Raw genomic sequence first — 21,937 nt, forward strand, 5'->3', positions numbered from 1 at the left:
AATAACGCTAGTGCCCTTGCTAACAGCAGGGCATCGCCTACAGCGCCTCCCCCGGGCTCGTGACCGTATGGGTTAGACTCTAGACGACTGGAAAACCGTGGCCTGGTGAGATACGTCCCGATTTCAGTTGGTAAGAGCTGACGGTAGTGTACGGGTGTGGCGCAGACCGCACGAAGCAGTGGATCCGAGTTGTCCACAAGTCACTGTGCAAGCGGGTGGCGGCTCCTTAATGGTGTGGACTGTGTTTACGTGGTACGGACAGGGTCCTCTGGTCCAACTTAACCGCTCATAGACTGGAAATCGTTACGTTCTGCTACTTGGAGGCCATGTGCAGCCATTCATGGGCTTAATGTCCCCAAACAGCGATGAATGTCTTTTGCATGATAATGCGCCATGTGATAATGCGCCACAGTTGTTGGCGATTGGTTTGAACAACATTCTGGACAGTTCGAGAGAATGGTTTGGCCACCCAGATCGCCCGACGTGAATGCCATCGAACATTTATGGGACATAATCCAGCGATCAGCTTGTGCACAAAATCCTGCACCGGCAACACTTTTGCAATTATGGTCGGCTACTGAGGAAGCATGGCGCAATATTTCTGCAGAGGATTTCCAACGACTTGGTGAGTCCATGCCATGTCAAGTCCATGTCAAATTTCTGCACTGCGCCGGACGAAAGGGGGTCCTACACGATAGGAGGTGTCCCATGACTTTTTGTCACCTCCGTATATGCGTCGGTATGCTGGATTAAATTCTAAATATCTCCGCAGGGTTTTACGAAGTGAGGACATGTTATACTGCTGATGATGATCCGTCCGTCGGATGGGGACTTGAAGCTCGGAAGTTCGCTTGGGGCTCTTCGAGAGGAACAGCTTCTGTGATGGCATTGGTTTCACCCACACTCTTCTCTATCGTCCATAACAACACAAACTCAACACTACACTTTACATGCACTCATTGCTGTCAAGCCACATCACAAACACAAATTAGCCACTTCATAACAGGACGGAGGATACCAATGGCAAACCACCTCCGTTGGGGCCTGCCTAGAAGGACAACGCAGGATCCCTGCATCTGCTCTCCTGAGCTCACTCCCTGACTATGGGACTACTTTAACTATGACTTTGATGTTGAAGTTTGACATGATTTGTAAAAAAAAAAAAAAAACTATGTGGCGCAATAAACTACAGCACTGGCAAAAAGAAGAAAACACAACAAATTTCATTCTTTTGATTCTCGTTAAGAATCTGTGAGGTATGGAACATTAGAATCCAGGAGTAGCTACAATTCTGTTGTAACCTACAAACATTTAATGAAGATTAATGTTTTCTTAGGAGCAGAAAATGTCTAGCAAGTATTAGAAAACATAACTGTCTGTTGAGAAACTTTCCGTGCAAGCAAAAGAACGTGAAGTTTTGTTCGCTACACGTCGAACCAAACTTGTTCATGAACGGAATCACAAGTCGCTGAAGAGAGAACTGACGATAAAACTTCAATAGCAATAAAACTAAAGACAAAGTGGAAATGAGTTCTCCCCAATTATTGCTACACCAGAGTCAAAAATACTAGACTCACAAACATCAGAATCTGCAACAGAGATCTCTTCCGGAAATGAAGTAATTAAATAAAGGTATTCATGTCTTACATAATCGAGTGAAGTGTAAGAGTGTGTCAGTCTGGAACCGCGCGACTGCCTCGGACATGGATGTGTGTGATGTCCTTAGGTTAGTCAGATTTAAGTAGTTCTAAGTTCTAGGGGACTGATGACCTCAGATGTTAAGTCCCATAGTGCTCAGAGTCATTTTTTTGTTAGAGTGTGTAAATAATCAGACTCTGTACGAAGTTATTACATGATAAGGAAAGTGTGTATCATAAGAGCAGTAGACCGACACAGAAATACCATAGAAAGCAAAAGAAGAAAGATAAGCACATTTTTTTAAAAAAAGCATGCTGTATTAAGTTCTTTAACAGACGTGCTTCAGGATACCACTGAAGGGAAAACATGGGGCGCCGCAGAAAGGCGAAAAGAAGTTCGAATATTTGTTGTTAAGTGCTGTTTTGGTTGGAACGCAAAGTAAACCTTCAGGCGGATAATACTTGTTTCTGTCTATATGATAAACACAATTGAAATAATAAATGAAGGAGAACGGTTGCAAAAAACAATACTGTTTCGTTTACAATTCAGAATCTTACTATCAATCATGTGTCTTGATATTTTTCTGACGCTACAGACGCAATCCTCTGCAAAAATACTGAACCATGCTGCCTCTGTAGCCGTCCATAATTGCGAAAGGGTTGCCGGTGCAGGATTTTGTGCACGAACTGACTTCTCGATTACGTTCAATAACTGTTCGATGGGATTCATGCCGGGCGATCTGGATGGCCAAATCATTCGCTCTAATTGTCCAGAATGTTCTTCAAACCAATCGCGAACAATTGTGGTCCGATGACATGGCGTATTGCCATCCATAAAAATTGCATCGTCGTTTGGGAACGTTAACTCCATGAATGGTCTCCAAGTAGCCGAGCGTAACCATTTCCAGTCAATCACCGGTTTAATTTGACCAGAGGACCCAGCCCATTGCTTGTAAACACAGCCCAAACAATTATGGAACCACCACCCGCTTGGACAGTGACTTGCTGACAACTTGGGTGCATGGTTTCGTGGGGTCCGAGCCCCACTCGAACCCTACTATTAGCTCTTACCTACTGAAATCAGAACTCATCTGACCAGGCCACGGTTTTCCAGTCGCCTGGGGTCCAACCGATATAGTCACGATCCCAGGAGAGGCGTTGCAGGCGATGTTGTGCTGTTCGCAAAGGCACTCGCATCGGTCGTCTGCTGCCACAGCCTATTAACGCCAGATTTCGACTCTCTGTCCTAATGGATACCTTCATCGTACGTCCCACATTAATTTTGTGGTTATTCCACGCACTGTTGGTAGTCTCTTACCCAGGCAACTCTACACAATCGCCTCTGCTCTCGATCGTTAAGCGAAGGCCGACGGCCACTGCCTGAAATTTGGTATTCTCCTCACACTCTTGACACTGTGGCTCTAGGAATACTGAATTCCCTAACGATTTCCGAAATGGTACGTCCATGCATCTAGCAACAACTAGCATTCAGCGTTCAAAGTCTGTTAATTTCCGTCGTGCGGTCATAATCACGTCAGAGACATCTACATCTGCATCTACATGGACACTCCGCAAATCACATTTAAGTGCCTGGCAGAGGGTTCATCGAAACACCTTCACAGTTCTCTATCACTCCAATCTCGTATAGCGCGCGGAAAGAACGAATACCTATATCTTTCCGTACGAGCACTGATTTCCCTTATTTTACCGTGGTGATCGTTCCACCCTATGTAGGTCGATGTCAACAAAATATTTTCGCATTTCGCAAATTTCTTTTAATGATGTCCAGACCGAATCCTGTATCATGTCAGTGACACTCTCCCCATATTTCGCGATAATACAAAACGTGCTGCCCTTCTTTGAACTTTTTCGATGTACTCCGTCAGTCCTATCTTGTAAGAATCCCACACTGCGCAGCAGTATTCTAAAAGAGGACGGACACGCCTAGTGTAGGCAGTCTCCTTAGTAGATCTGTTACATTTTCTAAGTGTCCTGCCAATAAAACGCAGTCTTTGGTTAGCCTTCCTCACAAAATTTTCTATGTGTTCTTTCCAGTTTAAGTTGTTCGTAATTGCAATTCCTACGTATTTAATTTATGGCCGATAGATTAGACTGATTTGTCGTGTAACCGAAGTTTAACGAATTCCTTTTAGCACTCACGTGGATGACCTCAAACTTTTCTTTATTTAGGATCAACTGCCAATTTTCGCACCTTTTCAGATGGCCACCTGAGTACAAATGCTAACTCGGCAAATGCACCGCTCTTTTATACCTTATGTACGCGATACTACCGCCACCTGTATATGTGCATATCGCTATCCCATCATTTTTGCCGCCTCACAACGTGGAAAATTGAATTGTCTTTTAATTTTAAAAAAAATATATGGCTTCGGCCGCATGCATAAAAAAACTTATTGAAGTTTAATAAATTTCATTTCTTGCTTTTTTTTTACTTTCTGGGAGTATTAGTCGACATACGGAGATCAACTTCCACTATTTCTAAACATAACAGTTCATTTTACATAGCAGAATTTCACGAGAAAGTGTCGTTCGAAGAAAACGTTGAAATTGGTTGATTAATCACTCGAATGTGGCATGGTATATGCGAGCGATGATTGCAAACGATATCGCCACCAGCGATATATCGGTTGTGTATCGTGTCCTTAACGGGGACAGTCAACCTGTAAATTCCCTAGTACACGTAACTGGCTCGTTAGCGTGACATAACCCTCACATCAATGAGGTTGTGACGATAATGTGACTCAGTTATACGTGTGTGTGACCGGGGGGGGGGGGGGGGGGGAGGGGGGGAGGAGCTGATGGATGGAGGGAAACAGAAGGGGGGGCTGCTTTTGCCCGAATTCGGCAAATCGGCAAATTTCTGCCACAGAGGACATAAAACGGACGAAACTCGGTAACGCGATACCTCTGGTAGAGTTCGACGGCGCTGCGGCGCCTGGCGCGATGCAACCCGCTTTACGGTGGGACCAGTCCCTCCGCCCGCGGCTGCATTACGCATTGATGTCCTTCATTAGCGGTTTGCGTCGGCGGCCGCTTCCCCGACGTCACGGGACGCCACGCACTTGCGCCGGCAATAATGGACGGCCGGCCAGCGCGGCGACGCCGGCGTCGCTGCTTTCAGCGCCGGCCCATCAATCATTCACTGCCTCCCGCGCCCCTCCACAACACCACGGCAAGAGACCGCAAGTAGCAGCAGCTCTGCAGTCATCCTGCCTAATAATTTATCCCGCGCGCTTGGCGGCGCCCTTTCAACTGTCATGTTGCACCTACTGGCGCAAGAGACTCGCGCACACGGACCGCGAAACAAAACTGGACGAGTGGAGTGCTCTTCGAATACACCTCCCTCCTCCTTTCACACTATTTGTCAGTGAAAATAACTAGGAGAATGCATTACTCCTCTTCCCTCTCCCAGCTTCTAGCGGTTACCTCGGTCGTTCTTCTCACCCGCCCCCTCCCACCCTTTCTCACTCACCCACCACTCTTGCCTTTTCTTTCCCCTCTCTCTTTTTTCCCGCGCCTCGGCGTCGGCAGGGGAAATCTTTGCCCCCGGGCTGTCGGAATGACGAACAGTGTTTCTTCTTCCGGATAATTAATGTTCTTTCTCGCGGGCCGAGATGAATGCGGTTCGCGCCGAGAGCTCTCGCCGACCGTCGTTCACTTTCGTTCGCAATTAAAAGCGGCGAACGCTCTTCAGAGAGGAGAAAGGAAAGAAACTCTAGTCGCGGGCGCTACAGGTCACTTTTGTTCTTCGACAAATTTTCTCTCTTGAGACGAGGAGATTAGCGGAGTTGGCCAAGTGCGTGCGCTCCCTCGGCACTTGCGAAAGTTGTAGCGCGACCCCTTTACCGAGGTATTACCAGAACGAAACCTGGCAATCGCTTCCGGAGCACCGAATCCCTCCTTCGAAGAATAAGCGGAATTATACGAAATATTTGACCAGATGAACAACCGCAACTGAGGAATATATTTAAAAAATAAAAATCCGCTTCAGTTGCCAATAATTTTCTTAATTTATTCCACGACCAGTTTCGGAACCTAAGCTTCATCTTCAGCTACCACCAAACAATTATGGGAACATAAATGTGTGGCAGTAGGGCCAGTCAGTCATGGTGGATCACATTCACGTCAAACAAACGCATGGAAGTGTAGGACCAGCACGCACATCGCCCGCCAGGATAGCATGACACGGAAGTGATTACTCACCTGAAGATGAAGCTTTAAGCTTCTAAACCGGTCGTGGAATAAATGAAGCCAATTTTAATTCTACAAACAAGGAATTAGGCACAAGAAGGGCCAAGTTAGTGGGAACATGATAATACTTGGAAGTAGAGACCTTTCGCTCTTTCATACTTCTCTCTCTCCGTTCTTTCTAATCTTATATCTACATGTATTCTGCGCAACATACTTTACAAAGTGTGGAGGAGGGTACCTTTCGTATCCCTTCCTTGTTCCTTTTGCGGATAGATCGTGGGAAGAATGATTGTCTACAAAACTTCTTTTTTTTCCTTTTGATCACCAGTCACCTGGTTTGATACAGTCCGATACAAATTCTTTTCCTCTAACCTCTCCATCTCAGAGTAGCACTTGCCTCTAGTATTTGTTGAATGCATTCCAATTTCATTCCTCCTCTACAGTTTCTACTCTCTACAACTCCCTCTTCTAGTACCATGAAAGTTACTCCCTGACGTCTCAACAGATGTCCTATCATTCGTTTCCTCCTTCTTATCTCTGTTTCCCACATATTTCTATTCTGTGAAGACCTCCGCGTACCTTACCATACCACTCTACCTCAATATTCATCTGTAGCACAACATCTGAAACGCTTTGATTCTTTTCTTCTCACCTTCCCCACAGTCCATGTGTCATTACCATACACTGCTGTGCTCCGGAGGTACATTCTCAGAAATTTCTTCCTCAAATCATAGCAGTAGCCTTCTTTTGGTCAGGAATGCCCTCTCTGTCTGTGCAAGTCTGCTATTTATGTCCTTTCTTCGTTCGTCATGGACTGTTTCACTTCCAAGATAGCAGAATTCCTTAATTTCTCTACTTCGAGTTCCCCAGTTTTGATGTTAATTTTATCATTAATCTTATTTCTCCTGCTCCTCGCTACTTTCGCATTTCTTCAATTCTCTCTTAATCCATGTTCAGTGCTCAGTACACAGTTCATTTACACTGAAGACCCAAGAATCTGAAACACTTGCCGAATATCGTGTAGGGCCCCGCGAGCACGTAGAAGCGCCGCAACAGGACATGGCGTAGACCCCACTAATGTCTGAAGTAATGCTGGACGGAACTGACACCATGAATCCTGCAGGGCTGTCCATAAATCCGCAAGAGTACGAGAGTGTAGAGATCACTTCTGAACAGAACGTTCCAAGGCGTCCCAGATATACTCAATAATGTTCATGTCCTGGGAGTCCGGTGGCTGGCGGAAGTGTTTAAACTCAGAAGAGTGTTCCTTGAACCACTCTATAGCAATTCTGGAGGTGTCGAGTGTCGCATTGTCCTGCTGGAATGGCCCAAGACCGTCGGAATGCACAATGGACATAAATGGATGCAGGTAATCAGGCAGGATGCTTACGTACGTGTCACCTGTCACAGTCGTTTCTAGACATGTCAGGCGTCCTATATCACTCGAATCGCACATTCCCCACACCATTACAGAGTCTTCGCCAGCTTGAACAGTCCCCTGCTGACATGCAGGATCCATGAATTGGTGAGGTTGTCTCCATACCAGTTCACGTCCATCCGCTAGATACATTTTGAACCGAGACTCGTCCGACCAGGCAACATGTTTCCAGTTGTCAACATCCCAACGTCGGTGTTGACGGGCCCAGGCGAGACATAAAGCTTTGTGTCGCGCCGTCATCAAGGGTACACGAGTGGGCCTTCGACTCCGAAAGCCCATATCGATGATGTTTCGTTGAATGATTCGCAAGCTGACACTTGTTGATGGCCGAGCATTGAAATCTGCAGAAATTTGCGGACGGGTTGCACTTCTGTCATGTTGAACGATTCTTTTCAGTTGTCGTTGGTCCCATTCTTCCAGGATCTTTATCCGGCCGCAGCGATGTCGGAGATTTGATGTTTTACCGGATTCCTGATACTCACGGTACACTCGTGAAATGGACGTACAGGAAAGTTCCCATTCCATCGCTACCTCGAAAATGCTGTGTCCCATCGCTCGTGCGCCGAGTATAACACCACGTTCATAGTCACTCAAACCTTGATAACCTGCCATTGTAGCAGCAGTAATCGATCTAACAACTGCGCCAGACACTTGTTGTCTTATATAGGCGTTGCCGATCGCAGCGCCGTATTCTGTCCGTTTACATGTCTCTGTATTTGAATAAGCATGCCCATACCAGTTTCTTTGGCGCTTCAGTGTAGTGCAGTACGTCCTGTAATTCTTTCTCGCTCCCCCAGAGGATAGCAATGTCACCAGCGAATCTCATCGTTGACACTCTCTCACTCCGAATTTCAGTGCCTGGCTATCATCGCTTCTTCGATATATTAATTGGACAGTACGGGATAACGGTTGCATCCCTGCCTTACACCCTTTTTAATCCCAGCTCTTAGATATTGGTGTTCCATTCTTACTGTTCGTTCTTGGTTCTTATACATATTACATGTTACCCGTCTTTCCCTCCAGCTTACACCAATTTTTCGAAGACTTTCGAACAGCTTACAAAAGTTTATATTGTTGAACGCTATTTCTAGGTCGACAAACCCTACGAAGATGTCCGGGTTTTTCTTAATATTGCTTCCATTATCAAGGGCAACGCCAGAACTGTCTCTCTGGTGCATTCATCTTTCCTGAAGCCAAGCTGATCGTCATGTAACAAGGTCTCAATTGTCTTTTCTATTCTCATGAATATTAATCTGGTCAGCTAGTTTGATGTATGATCCGTTAAACCGATTCTACTATAGCTTTCACGCTTGTCCGTCGTTGCTATCTTTGAGAATGTGCGCATGATATTTTTCCGAAATTCTAGTGCTATGTCACCAGTCTCATATATTCGATACATTAAGTATGATCTCCAGCTTCTCTGATTTTCTCGTAGTGATCATTTCGTATTTGGGAGGACGCAATATGTCGCTCGACTCTTCTTGGAAGGTACGCTCTCGGAGTTACAAAAATAAACCTCTCGATGATACAACACTGCCGGAGAAACAAATGAAATACGCTCAACTATAATGTTCAGTGGAACCTGTTTATAACACTTGGATACTGAGGTGTTGTAGCGTTACTGATTCATTTGTCATCGTCTTCGGCGATCAGATGGTGCTACGGAGATCTGTTTGTGTGGCTTTTGTTTCAATTCTGCAGGCAGTAACTGTGTTGAGTTTAGAGTTGAACAGTGTCTGCAACATTGATTCTATGGTACAAACGTGCCCTGCGAGTCGGTGAACAGCTTCAGCCGTTTGAACGAGATCGCACTGTGTCTCTGCCGGATGCTGGACGGACGTATGAACAGACTGCTGCACATGCTGGACACAATTTGGAATATTCCCACAACCGTAGAACAGAATATAGTGGTCCGCGTGATACAGACACACATCGAGAACGACGCACTGTGCGAGTAGCAGTGACCGATCGAACGTTATTCAGGGAAGAAACCCGTTAACGTGTTGCATCTATTGAGCCACCAATGACCATTGGCAACTGCTACAAGCAAGATTAAGATACTAAAATACGTTGCTAGTCCGGTTTGGTACGGATCCCACACAGTTGAGCAATATATCCGGATGGGTCACACACGTGATTTGTAAGTAATCTCATTGGTAGACTGACTACATTTCCCTAGTATTCTACCCTTAAACCGAAGCAGCTGCCTGCTTTGCCCACGACTGAAGCTATCCCATCGTACCATGTCATGTCCCTGCAAAGCGTATACCCGGATATTTCTGAGTTGTCCGAAGCCAACTGCGACTCACTGATTTTACAGTCACAAGACAGTAAGTTTTTCGTTTTGTAAAGTGCGTTGTCAAGGTGTGACTGAATATTTGTGCAGCTTCTTCCAATCCATCCCGAGCGATGTCGCGCTGTGGTTAGCACTAGAATTGGAAGAACGACTGTTCTAACTCGCGTCCCACCATCTAGACATTTAGTTTTCTCGTGGCTTCCCTAAACCGCTCCAGGCAAATGCCAGGATGGTACCTTCTAGAGGGCACGGCTGGTTTCCTTCTCCAAACCGAGACTCTGATCCATCTCTAATGACCCATATATCGACGGGAGTTAAACCCCAATCTTCCTTCCTTCTTTCTGACATCATTTTATGAGATTTTTGAGAGGGTGATGTATTCTAGAACAGTAGGATAGTTAATTCTAGAATAGTACTGACATCACTTTCCGAGACTTTTGAGAACGTGATGTATTCTAGAATATTATCTCATCTTGGCACTTCTGTCTCTAAGCTGGTCGTAGGTTGTGTTCCAAAAATGAACAGCTCAGAGGCAGAAGTGATGACACTTTCTGCAGGACCTGACCACCATTTTGCTGGACAATCCTCAAGCACGTACAGTGCAACCTGTTACTGATTTGTTTGACTGATGTGGCTGCTAAATGCTATACCACCTACTGCACTCCTCTGACTTCAGCCCTCGTAAGTTCAACTCGATTTCTAAACTGAATGAAACACTTCACGGCATTCGCTTCAGAACTGCTACAAATTCGTCAGGCAATAGACCGCATCGCTCGAACTGTCAACACAACTGGCACTGCTAAGAGTATCCCAAGACGTCCACATTGCTGGAAACGGGTTATAAACAATGCTGGTGACTACTTTAAAGGTCTGTAAAACTTTGCAACACTTATCTATTTTGTACGAGCTGTAAATAAATTGTTGCCACTATTAAAGTTCCAGCCCTCGTATAGAGTCTGAAATCCACTTACATAAATAATGACACTACCGTATTCTGTTGGGGAGAAGAGGAGTTTGTGGCACAATTTGACAAGAAGAAGGGTCGGTTGGTAGGACATGTTCTGAGGCATGAAGGGGCCACCAATTTAGTATTGGAGGGCAGCGTGGAGGGCAAAAATCGTAGAGGGAGGCCAAGAGATGAATACACTAAGCAGATTAAGAAGGATGTAGGTTGCAGTAGGTACTGGGAGATGAAGGAGCTTGCACAGGATAGAGTAGCATGGAGAGCTGCATCAAACCAGTCTCAGGACTAAAGACCACAACAACACAACAACCGTATTCTGCTTCGTCCCGATGCGCTCCAAGAGCAACTTTCAGGTTAACAAGCTGTATGCAGGAAATTAACTGACGAATTTAAACGTATTCTTCTTCCATCGTTTCACCCTCTTCATTCTTTGCGTGTTGTTTCTTCCTTTGTGCCCAGTGTTCCTTCATTGTCTCTGACCTCCTTCTTCTCTTCCGAAGTGATGGGTATCAACTCAATTTTAAATCTGTGTCGGAACCTTGTTTTTTCGTCCTTAGTACTTATCTGAACTGTTCGATTGTGTCATGAGTTTCTTGTAATTTTTAATTCAATTAGGTTCTCTTCAGTTCTCGAAAGCCGATTAGGTTTTTTTATGCTGTTACGGAAGAAATCAAAAATTCCCTTAGTTAATGTATTGGGGTTCATTCTGAGATGATTTTTTTTTTTTTTTTTTTTTTTTTTTTTTTTTTTTTTTTTTTTTTTTTTTTTTTTTAGAGAGAGAGTTTTATTTATTCCTGTGCTTTTCTTAAAATTTTTCTTTCGTTTGGTTTTGACTGTTCTATCTGGCCTATGCGATTCATAGTTATGGTGGTGCTGCATGCAATGCTTCTGGCTTTATCACTGTTTTGTAATGCTTAATTTTGGACCCCAACGAAAGGGATTGCTTCTTGAACGTCTCCTTTTGTCAATTGGATGGCCAATTCAAGTTTGTTTTTTTCTGGATTCTTTCGCCTCGCGGGGTGTTACATTCCACCTAATCCATTCCTCCAGATACGTAAATTCTTTTACTATTTCTGTGTTCTATTCTTGGACTTTTAGATACTTACTTGGGTGTTTGTTGTTGGTCATAATTTTAGTTTTTTTTTTCAAAGTAAATGGTAAAACCTATTTTAGCTGCTTGTTTCTCTAGTTCAAGGATTTGTTCCTTTGCTTCCTCTATTGTTCCAGAAAACAGGCAGATGATCTACAAAGGCAATGGAGTTGATATTGACAGTTTTCTTTATGCAGCCCAGTCCTATTACGCTCTTTATATTTTTGCTCCATTGTCCGATTACTTTCTCAAGTGCGCAATTGAAGTATTTAAACGTATTATACAGGGTGTTCGAAAATTTCCGTTACAAACTTCTAAGACTTGCAGAGGGGAGTGGCTGTATAATATTTTGAATAGGAACCAATGTCGGAAACGTACCGTTTCCGTTCTACGAATGTTTCAGTTCATATGTTTAACTCATCCACTTTTGCTTGAGGAACTGAATTAGGCGTGACATAGTACATTAGGTAACAATTTGAAAGGAAACATAACGAAAATTCCATTTATGATTTAAGCACATTTGTTTATATTAACACTTAAACATTACTAGTTTACATTATTCCAAACCAAAAAAGAGCCCATACAGAACAGTACAGATGCATTACAACAGCGGCTCGCTGTGACGACCAACCGTTATTACAGAACTGTACCTACCAAGCATGTTCTGGTACACTCTCCAACCCCCCTGACGTCTTTTCAGTTTCCAGTGCAGCGTCCAGAACTCGTGCCAGCCGATCTTCCTCTGTCTCTACAGGAGTCTCGTAAATTAAACGATTCGTACGACCCCACAACAAGTAATCCATAGGAGTTAAATCCACCGATGGTGGCGACCAAACGGTTTGATCATCTAGGCCTGTCCATCTTTGCCGGCCGGAGCGGCCGAGCGGTTCTAGGCGCCTCAGTCTGGAATCGCACGACCGCTACGGTCGCAGGTTCGAATCCTGCCTCGGACATGGATGTGTGTGATGTCCTTAGGTTTGTTAGGTTTAATTAGTTCTAAGTTCTAGGCGACTGATGTCCTCAGAAGTTAAGTCGCATAGTGCTCAGAGCCATTTGAACCTTAACAGCTGAGGTCATCAGTCCCCTGGAACTTAGAACTACTTAAACGTAACTAACCTAAGGACATCACACACATCCATGCCCGAGGCAGGATTCGAACCTGCGACCATAGCGGTCGCTCTGCTCCAGACTGTAGCGCCCAGAACCGCACGGCCAAGCCGGCCGGCTCAGCTGTGAAGTCCCATAGCGCTCAGAGCCATTTGAACCATTTTTGAACCTGTCCATCTTTCTCCATATCGTGTGTTGAAATGTTCAAATGGTTCAAATGGCTCTGAGCACTATGGGACTTAACATCTATGGTCATCAGTCCCCTAGAACTTAGAACTACTTAAACCTAACTAACCTAAGGACATCACACACATCCATGCCCGAGGCAGGATTCGAACCTGCGACCGTAGCGGTCGTGCGATTCCAGGCTGAAGCACCTAGAACCGCTCGGTCACATCGGCCACCACGTATCATGTCTGTGGCATTATCTCCCGTATTTCGCGATAATACAAAACGAGCCGTCAGTCCCACCTGATACGGATGCCACACCGCACAGCAATACTCCAGAATATGGCGGACAAGTGTGGTGTAAGCAATTCCCTTAGTAGACCTGTTACACCTTCTAAGTGTTCTGCCAGTGAATCGCAGTCTTTTGTTTGCTCTACCCACAACATTATCTATGAGATAGTTCCAATTTAGATTATTTGTCATTGTAATCCCCAAGTATTTAGTTGAATTTGCAGCCTTCAGGTTTGTGTGACATCGCGTGATCGAAATGTAGCGGATTACTTTTAGCACTCATGTGAATTACTTCACACTTTTCTTTATTCAGGGTCAATTGCCACTTTTCGCACAATACAGATATCTTATCTAAATCATATTGCAATTCGTTTTGGTCATCGGATGTCTTTAAAAGACGGTAAAGGACAGCATCATCTCCAAACAATCTAAGAGGGCTACTCAGATTGTCTCATATGTCGTTAATATACAGGGTGGTCCATTAATCGTGACCGGGCCAAATATCTCACGAAATAAGCGTCAAACGAAAAAACTACAAAGAACGAAACTTCTCTAGCTTCAAGGGGGAAACCACATGGCGCTATGGATGGCCCGCTAGATGGCTCTGCCATAGGTCAAATGGATATCAACTGTGGTTTTTTTTTATTAGGAACCCCCATTTTCAATTAAATATTCGTGTAGTACATAAACAAATATGAATGTTTTAGTTGGACCACTTTTTTCGCTTTGTGATAGATGGCGCTGTAGTAGTCACAAGGCCGGCCCCTGTGGTCTCGTGGTTCTAGGCGTGCAGTCCGGCACCGCGCGACTGCTACGGTCGCAGGTTCGAATCCTGCCTCGGGCATAGATGTGTGTGATGTCCTTAGGTTAGTTAGGTTTAAGTAGTTCTAAGCTCTAGGGGACTGATGACCACAGCTGTTAAGTCCCATGGTGCTCAGAGCCAATAGTCACAAACATATGGCTCACAATTTTAGACGAACAGTTGGTAACAGGTAGGTTTTTTAAAATAAAATACAGAATGTAGGTACGTTTGAGCATTTTATTTCGGTTGTTCCAATGTAATACATGTACCTTTGTGAACTTATCATTTCTGAGAACACATGCTGTTACAGCGTGATTACCTGTAAATACCACATTAATGCAATAAATGCTCAAAATGATGTCCGCCAACCTCAATGCATTTGGCAATACGTGTAACGACATTCCTCTCAACAGCGAGTAGTTCGTCTTCCCTAATGTTCGCACATGCATTGGCAATGCGCTGACGCATGTTGTCAGACGTTGTCGGTGGATCACGATAGCAAATATCGTTCAACTTTCCCCACAGAAAGAAATCCGGGGACGTCAGATCCGGTGAACGTGCGGGCCATGGTATGGTGCTTTGACGACCAATCCAGCTGTCACGAAATGTGCTATTCAATACCGCTTCAACCGCACGTGAGCTATGTGCTGGACATCCATCATGTTGGAAAAACATCGCCATTCTGTCATGCAGTGAAACATCTTGTAGTAACGTCGGTAGAACATTACGTAGGAAATCAGCATACATTGCACCATTTAGACTGCCATCGATAAAATGTTGGCCAATTATCCTTCCTCCCACAATGCCGCACCGTACATTAACCCGCCAAGGTCGCTGATGTTCCACTTGTCGCAGCCATCATGGATTTTCCGTTGCCCAATAGTGCATATTATGCCGGTTTACGTTTCCGCTGTTGGTGAATAACGCTTCGTCGCTAAATAGAACGCGTGCAAAACATCTGTCATCGTCCCGTAATTTCTGTTGTGCCCAGTGGCAGAACTGTACACGACGTTCAAAGTCGTCGCCATGCAATTCCTGGTGCGTAGAAATACGGTACAGGCGCAATCGTTGTTGGTGTAGCATTCCCAACACGGACGTTTTTGAGATTCCCGATTCTCGCGCAATTTGTCTGCTACTGATGTGCGGATTAGCCGCGACAGCAGCTACAACACCTACTTGGGCATCATCATTTGTTGCAGGTCGTGGTTGACGTTTCACATGTGGCTGAACACTTCCTGTTTCCGTAAATAACGTAACTATCGGGCGAACGGTCCGGACACTTGGATGATGTCGTCCACGATACCGAGCAGCATACATATCACACGCCCGTTGGGCATTTTGATCACAATAGCCATACTTCAACACAATATCGACCTTTTCTGCAATTGGTGAACGGTCCATTTTAACACGGGTAATGTATCACGAAGCAAATACCGTCCGCACTGGCGGAATTTTACGTAATACCACGTAGTTATACGTTTGTGACTATTACAACGCCATCTATCACAAAGCGAAAAAAGTGGTCCAACTAAAACATTCATATTTCTTTACGTACTACACGAATATGTAATTAAAAATGAGGGTTCCTATTTTTTAAAAAATGCAGTTGATATCCGTTTGACCTATGGCAGCGCCATCTAGCGGGCCAATCACAGCGCCATCTGGATTCCCCCTTCAAGCTAGACGATTTTCGTTCTTTGTAGTTTTTTCATTTGATGGTTATTTCGTGAGATACACTCCTGGAAATGGAAAAAGAACACATTGACACCGGTGTGTCAGACCCACCATACTTGCTCCGGACACTGCGAGAGGGCTGTACAAGCAATGATCACACGCACGGCACAGCGGACACACCAGGAACCGCGGTGTTGGCCGTCGAATGGCGCTAGCTGCGCAGCATTTGTGCACCGCCGCCGTCAGTGTCATCCAGTTTGCCGTGGCATACGGAGCTCCATCGCAGTCTTTAACACTGGTAGCATGCCGCGACAGCGTGGACGTGAACCGTATGAGCAGTTGACGGACTTTGAGCGAGGGCGTATAGTGGGCATGCGGGAGGCCGGGTGGACGTACCGTCGAATTGCTCAACACGTGGGGCGTGAGGTCTCCACAGTACATCGATGTTGTCGCCAGTGGTCGGCGGAAGGTGCACGTGCCCGTCGACCTGGGACCGGACCGCAGCGACGCACGGATGCACGCCAAGACCGCCGGATCCTACGCAGTGCCGTAGGGGACCGCACCGCCACTTCCCAGCAAATTAGGGACACTGTTGCTCCTGGGGTATCGGCGAGGACCATTCGCAACCGTCTCCATGAAGCTGGGCTACGGTCCCGCACACCGTTAGGCCGTCTTCCGCTCACGCCCCAACATCGTGCAGCCCGCCTCCAGTGGTGTCGCGACAGGCGTGAATGGAGGGACGAATGGAGACGTGTCGTCTTCAGCGATGAGAGTCGCTTCTGCCTTGGTGCCAATGATGGTCGTATGCGTGTTTGGCGCCGTGCAGGTGAGCGCCACAATCAGGACTGCATACGACCTAGGCACACAGGGCCAACGCCCGGCATCATGGTGTGGGGAGCGATCTCCTACACTGGCCGTACACCACTGGTGATCGTCGAGGGGACACTGAATAGTGCACGGTACATCCAAACCGTCATCGAACCCATCGTTCTACCATTCCTAGACCGGCAAGGGAACTTGCTCTTCCAACAGGACAATGCACGTCCGCATGTATCCCGTGCCACCCAACGTGCTCTAGAAGGTGTAAGTCAACTACCCTGGCCAGCAAGATCTCCGGATCTGTCCCCTATTGAGCATGTTTGGGACTGGATGAAGCCTCGTCTCACGCGGTCTGCACGTCCAGCACGAACGCTGGTCCGACTGAGGCGCCAGGTGGAAATGGCATGGCAAGCCGTTCCACAGGACTACATCCAGCATCTCTACGATCGTCTCCATGGGAGAATAGCAGCCTGCATTGCTGCGAAAGGTGGATATACACTGTACTAGTGCCGACATTGTGCATGCTCTGTTGCCTGTGTCTATGTGCCTGTGGGTCTGTCAGTGTGATCATGTGATGTATCTGACCCCAGGAATGTGTCAATAAAGTTTCCCCTTCCTGGGACAATGAATTCACGGTGTTCTTATTTCAATTTCCAGGAGTGTATTTGGCCCGGTCACTATCGATGGACCACCCTGTAGATCAAGATCTATAGAGGACCTATAACACTTCCTTTGGGGAACGCCGAACTGTGACCTTTCTGACAGGAAATCACGAATCCAGTCGCACAACTGAGGCGATATTCCATAGGCACGCAGTTTGGTTTGAAGACGCTTGTGAGTAACGGTGTCGAACCATCCTAATGTGTGTGTGTGTGTGTGTGTGTGTGTGTGTATGTGTGTATGTATTCGTATGTTTTCGCCACTGAGGGCGAGGTGTGTGCCCGGCAGGTACCACAACGGCCCCCGCAAGCTGAGCGACGCGATGCGGGACGCGATGCAGAAGGACCCGGTGGCGCCGGTACTGTGGGAGCCGCACCTCGCCGCGCTGGACCGCCGTGTGCGCATCGTGCTGCAGGCCGTGCGCGACTGCGTTGCCCGCGACGACGCCGTCGAGGCGGTGGTGCGCAACGACGCCGACGGCGACGCCGCCGACGCCGCCCCCGCCGCCCCCGCAAGCGGCTCCTAGCGGCGGCGCGCGCGGCGGCGGCTGCGGCAGCGCCAGCGGAGGCGCCTGCACCCGTAGCCGCCCCCGCGCACCACCCCTCGGACAGCCGACAGTCGTCGGACACTGTGTGTTTACAGTGGACTCTGCTCTCGTGTGATGGTCGTCGCAAAAGTAAACAACAACCTAGGGACCACGCTGCTTCCATAGCGCCCGCTCCAGAACTCGTGTCCTACTCTTTTTTCTACAGCTACACTGAGCTTCACAAGTTCTCTGCTGAACCTGTAAATGTACATGTGTACACACGACACGAGATGCGTGCTTTTTTTCTACCGATCAATTCCTAACAAAGAAGGGGAACTTAGCCATATCTATACTGACATATACCGCTCAGAATATTTCACACAAATGTTCCTAAACGCAAATCACAGTGTTAACGCATACGATACAGCTAGTCCTGTACGCTTTTTGGTCTGCAAGTAAATGCCGTATTATCCTCCGTATTGCGTACAAGAAAGCGACGAACTCCTCACCGGCTCTTCTCTCTAGCCAGTACGAACTGATACGCACAGTATAACTCGGCCTCTTTGCTAGGAATGCAGCGAGCGTAATGATCGCCTCCTAGGTGGGGGGAGGGGTGTAACGGGAACAAGCCCCGCCTTCTTCTCGCAGGGCATGCAGCACAATGAAAATAATGTTGCATTCATAGCGCCTACCAAAATGCTACGATCTGTTACACTGTTTTCTAGGAAAGGTTGACAGTGGCGGAAACTCTCCGTACCAGCGCTAAGTCATCTAACTTCATTCGACTCCTTCGCTTCCAGAAAAGTGCCAAGTTATATTGTGCGTATTGTAGTTTCACTTGTAATTACACATTCTTTGCCGATTCACAAACTTTCCGCGCCAGTGACAAGACCAGCTGATGTCACAAGCTCTTTACGCTTCTTGGTCGTGACGCACCAAGGACTGAAGACACTTGTGATGATGTGTTTAATAAACATGTATTACCAACGACGCTAAGGAAGTAATTGCAATCCAAACAGTTCGTCTGACTCACAATGTTTAGGGACTCATTTGACTACAAGAAAATTCCATTACGTCCCTGTTATACAGAATGTCCCATAAAAACTCCGACGAACGTGATAAATATCGAAATAAGAAAAATATGTCCGTAAAGATGGCCTCTGAAATGCATACTTGAAGAGGTATCATCGCTTGTTCATTTTTGATTCTGTGAAATAGTTCTCTTCTACTGCAAGGTCTTAGCTTTCCAAATTTGAGGAAGAAGTATTGACCAAAACGAGGAAAAACTTTCCAGTAAATGTGGGCTCTAAGATGAATACCTTAAGAGTTATGAGCAATTGTTCATCTCCGCTAGTGTGAAAAACATCTCTTCTACAGAACACGTGCTCATAGCTCTTAAGATATGCATTTTAGAATCCATGTTTATTGGAAATTTTTTCCTTGTTTTGGCCCGTACTACCTCTTCCCAAAATAGAGAAAGCAAAGAGCTTGTAGAAGAAGAGATGTGTTTCGTAGCGTGGTCAGGTGCGCACCAGACTTTTTTCTTGTTTTCGTGTAAGGAACTTGCCCCGAAAATTTGTCAGTAATTTTTTTTTGTGGTGGAGGGGGGGGGGGGGGGAGGGGGATTCTGCACATCTTGCCATACACGGGAAAATTCACCTAGCCATAATGTCGTCCTACGTACCAAATAAACACAGATACATTTCTCTGTTCCCTACCTTTTACTCCGCAATACAATGAGAAAACTTGAAAAGTCCTAAGCAGTTGGAGATAGGCTTTCAGTAGACTGCAACTCTTCTAAATACTTAATTAAGACGGAGATTCTCCTATCAGTCAACGCGTTGTTGCGCTTCAGGTACAATGTAAAACTGCAAAAGGAGCATGGTTCAAGCGAAATATCAGTCTGTCGTTAAAGCGAAAGCAAAATTACGAAAAATAGTCATCAGTGCCATTGCATCGATATGGCTTCCAAGTCGACACTTACAGACATGGTAAGCAATATGTAATTAGTAAGGAACACTGTATGGTTGACGACACATACTCTCAGAAGATGTACAAGAGAGACAACCAAAAACAAAGTGTTTCTTTAATCTTATATCGTGCTGAATGCTCAACAAAATAGTGAAAGAATACTCTCAAAAATTTGTAACAACTTCCTACTTTAGTCTACTGATTTATGACTTTTTGCGAATCGTTCCCATAAACCAGAAGCCATTGTCTTTGAGCGAAGCAATGCGGACAGATAATACAGCTATATGTGTACTCTTAGGCCTTTTTCGTTCGTGACGCTACAGTGTAGTCCCTCCAGGCCCATATTTGAATCACAACAACATGCTGTCACATATAAAGTAATGGAAAAAGCTACAGTTAACTTTTAGCTGTGGCCACTTTAAAACTATTGTTTAAAGACTTTTATGGGTTCCAGAAACAGTCAAACATTAACTGAGTGAGTGTTCCGGTTCTTCGTTCTCAGTGAGTCAACTGCAGGACGGTATATTGCAGCGCAGTTCGTCATTGGTCGCTTTACAACATATTACATATCATACACTGGTAAGTTTGTGAGACAATAGTGTGTGAAACGTCCTTCTAGACTGTTTGTTAGTTCCAAGAACTGTTTCATACGGCCTGTATAGAAGGGCCATCAGTGGCTGTGACAATATGGTGATTTGCGACTATTATCCGGTGGTTTTTCCTTTTTTGGTACGTGCGCAATGAAACGCCAGTGGTTATTCAATATGTAGGCCTGATAGTGCTTCATCTGTTAAAGCCAGCAGTCGTCGAATGTTTGCGGAAAAATGAGTATAACGTTACCGCTTAGCCAGTGCCGTGAAGATGCATCCGAGCAGATGTCTAAGGCTGTCACCATTATGTGATGATCTGTTATTTTTGTTGTTACTTTGGTCTGTGTACATAACACGGTTAAATTATGTTGAAATATAACTGTTAATTGTGTGAAAATTACAATGCAAGCCTATATTCGTGTTCTGTTGGGAAACTGACCTTGTTTAATAACAAAATAAAGCTGTTATACAGAATTACCTGCAGTTTAAATGTTTTGTATATTGTTGTTTCACTTAACAGAAATGATCAAAACCCTTCGAACAAGCTACACGCAATTTCCAGGAACATCGGCTAGGAATGAACAGGTAACTGTGTGAGTCTGAGTATTGTTTCTGTGTTTTGTTGAAAATTGGAGCGTCATGGAGAGAGCGGAGTGGTCTCGTTAGCATGACCATCTTCATACCTGCTAGAATACACTGCATATCTCGTAAAGGAGTTTTCACGCAAATAGTCTTACGTTTTGTCAAAAGTGCAGTGTCCATAAATGTTGAAGCCAGGGCAACGAAATACGAGGTATCAAAATAGTACGTATACCAAATTTCAGGACTGACTAAGAAGGTACACTAAAAGAAATAAAAGACCCACCACGAATAGCATGGTAATCGGGTGATGAGATTTACATGCTCAGTAATGTTTTGGTCCTCCTCTGAACCTTATGCAAGCTGTTATTCGGCTTGGCACTGACAGAGGTCTTGGATGTCCTCCTGAGGGGAATTCGGCCCATTTGGCGCGTTAGGTCGTCAAAATCCCGAGCTGGTTGAAGGGTCCTGTCCATAACGCTTCAAACGTTCCCAACTGGCGAGAGATCCAGCAACCTTGCTGGCCAAGGAAGAGTTTGACAAGCACGATGACAAGCTGCAGAAACCCTCGCCCTGTGCGGTTGGACATTATCTTGCTGGAATGGAAGCCCTGGACAACTTGCCTTGAAGGGCAACATAACGAGGCGTAGAATGTTTGACGTAACGCTGCGCTGTAAGGGTGCAGCGGATGGCAACCAGAGGGGTCCTACTATGGAAAGAAATGGCGCCCCAGTCCATCATTCCTGGTTGTCGACCGTATGGCGGGCAACAGTTAGATTTGTATCCCACCGGTGTCCAGGGCGTCTCCAGACACGTCTTCGGCCTGGAATCTCATTGACTGGAATATAATTGTCTTAACGATGAGCCCCGCTTCGAACTGAGCCCCGACGACCAGCGAAGACGTGTCTGGAGAACCCCTGGACAGTGGTGAGATGCCAACCCGGTTGTCATCCGCCGTACGGCTCGACAATCAGGAGTGAGGGTCTGGTTTCCATTTCTTTTCGTAGCAGGACGCCTTTGGATGTCATCCGTGGCATTCTCACGGCACAGCAGTACGTCGACGATATTCTACTCCCCGTTTCGTTGCTCTTCATGCAAGCCATCCTGTGCTTA

The 21,937-nt window shown here is 45.9% G+C and overlaps 1 protein-coding gene across 1 annotated transcript in view; it reads left to right on the plus strand.

The window, feature by feature from the left end:
* Positions 1–19,101, plus strand: part of LOC124593912 (extracellular serine/threonine protein CG31145-like) — a 324,714-nt gene extending 305,613 nt beyond the window's left edge. The window contains exon 10 of the mRNA XM_047132262.1: positions 17,447–19,101. Within this exon, the coding sequence (XP_046988218.1) occupies positions 17,447–17,684 (238 nt within the window). The 3' untranslated portion in view covers positions 17,685–19,101. The remainder of the gene's footprint in view (positions 1–17,446) is intronic.
* Positions 19,102–21,937: the final 2,836 nt, after the last annotated feature.

This window comes from Schistocerca americana, chromosome 2, assembly GCF_021461395.2.
Source record: "Schistocerca americana isolate TAMUIC-IGC-003095 chromosome 2, iqSchAmer2.1, whole genome shotgun sequence".
Lineage (NCBI taxonomy): Eukaryota > Metazoa > Arthropoda > Insecta > Orthoptera > Acrididae > Schistocerca > Schistocerca americana.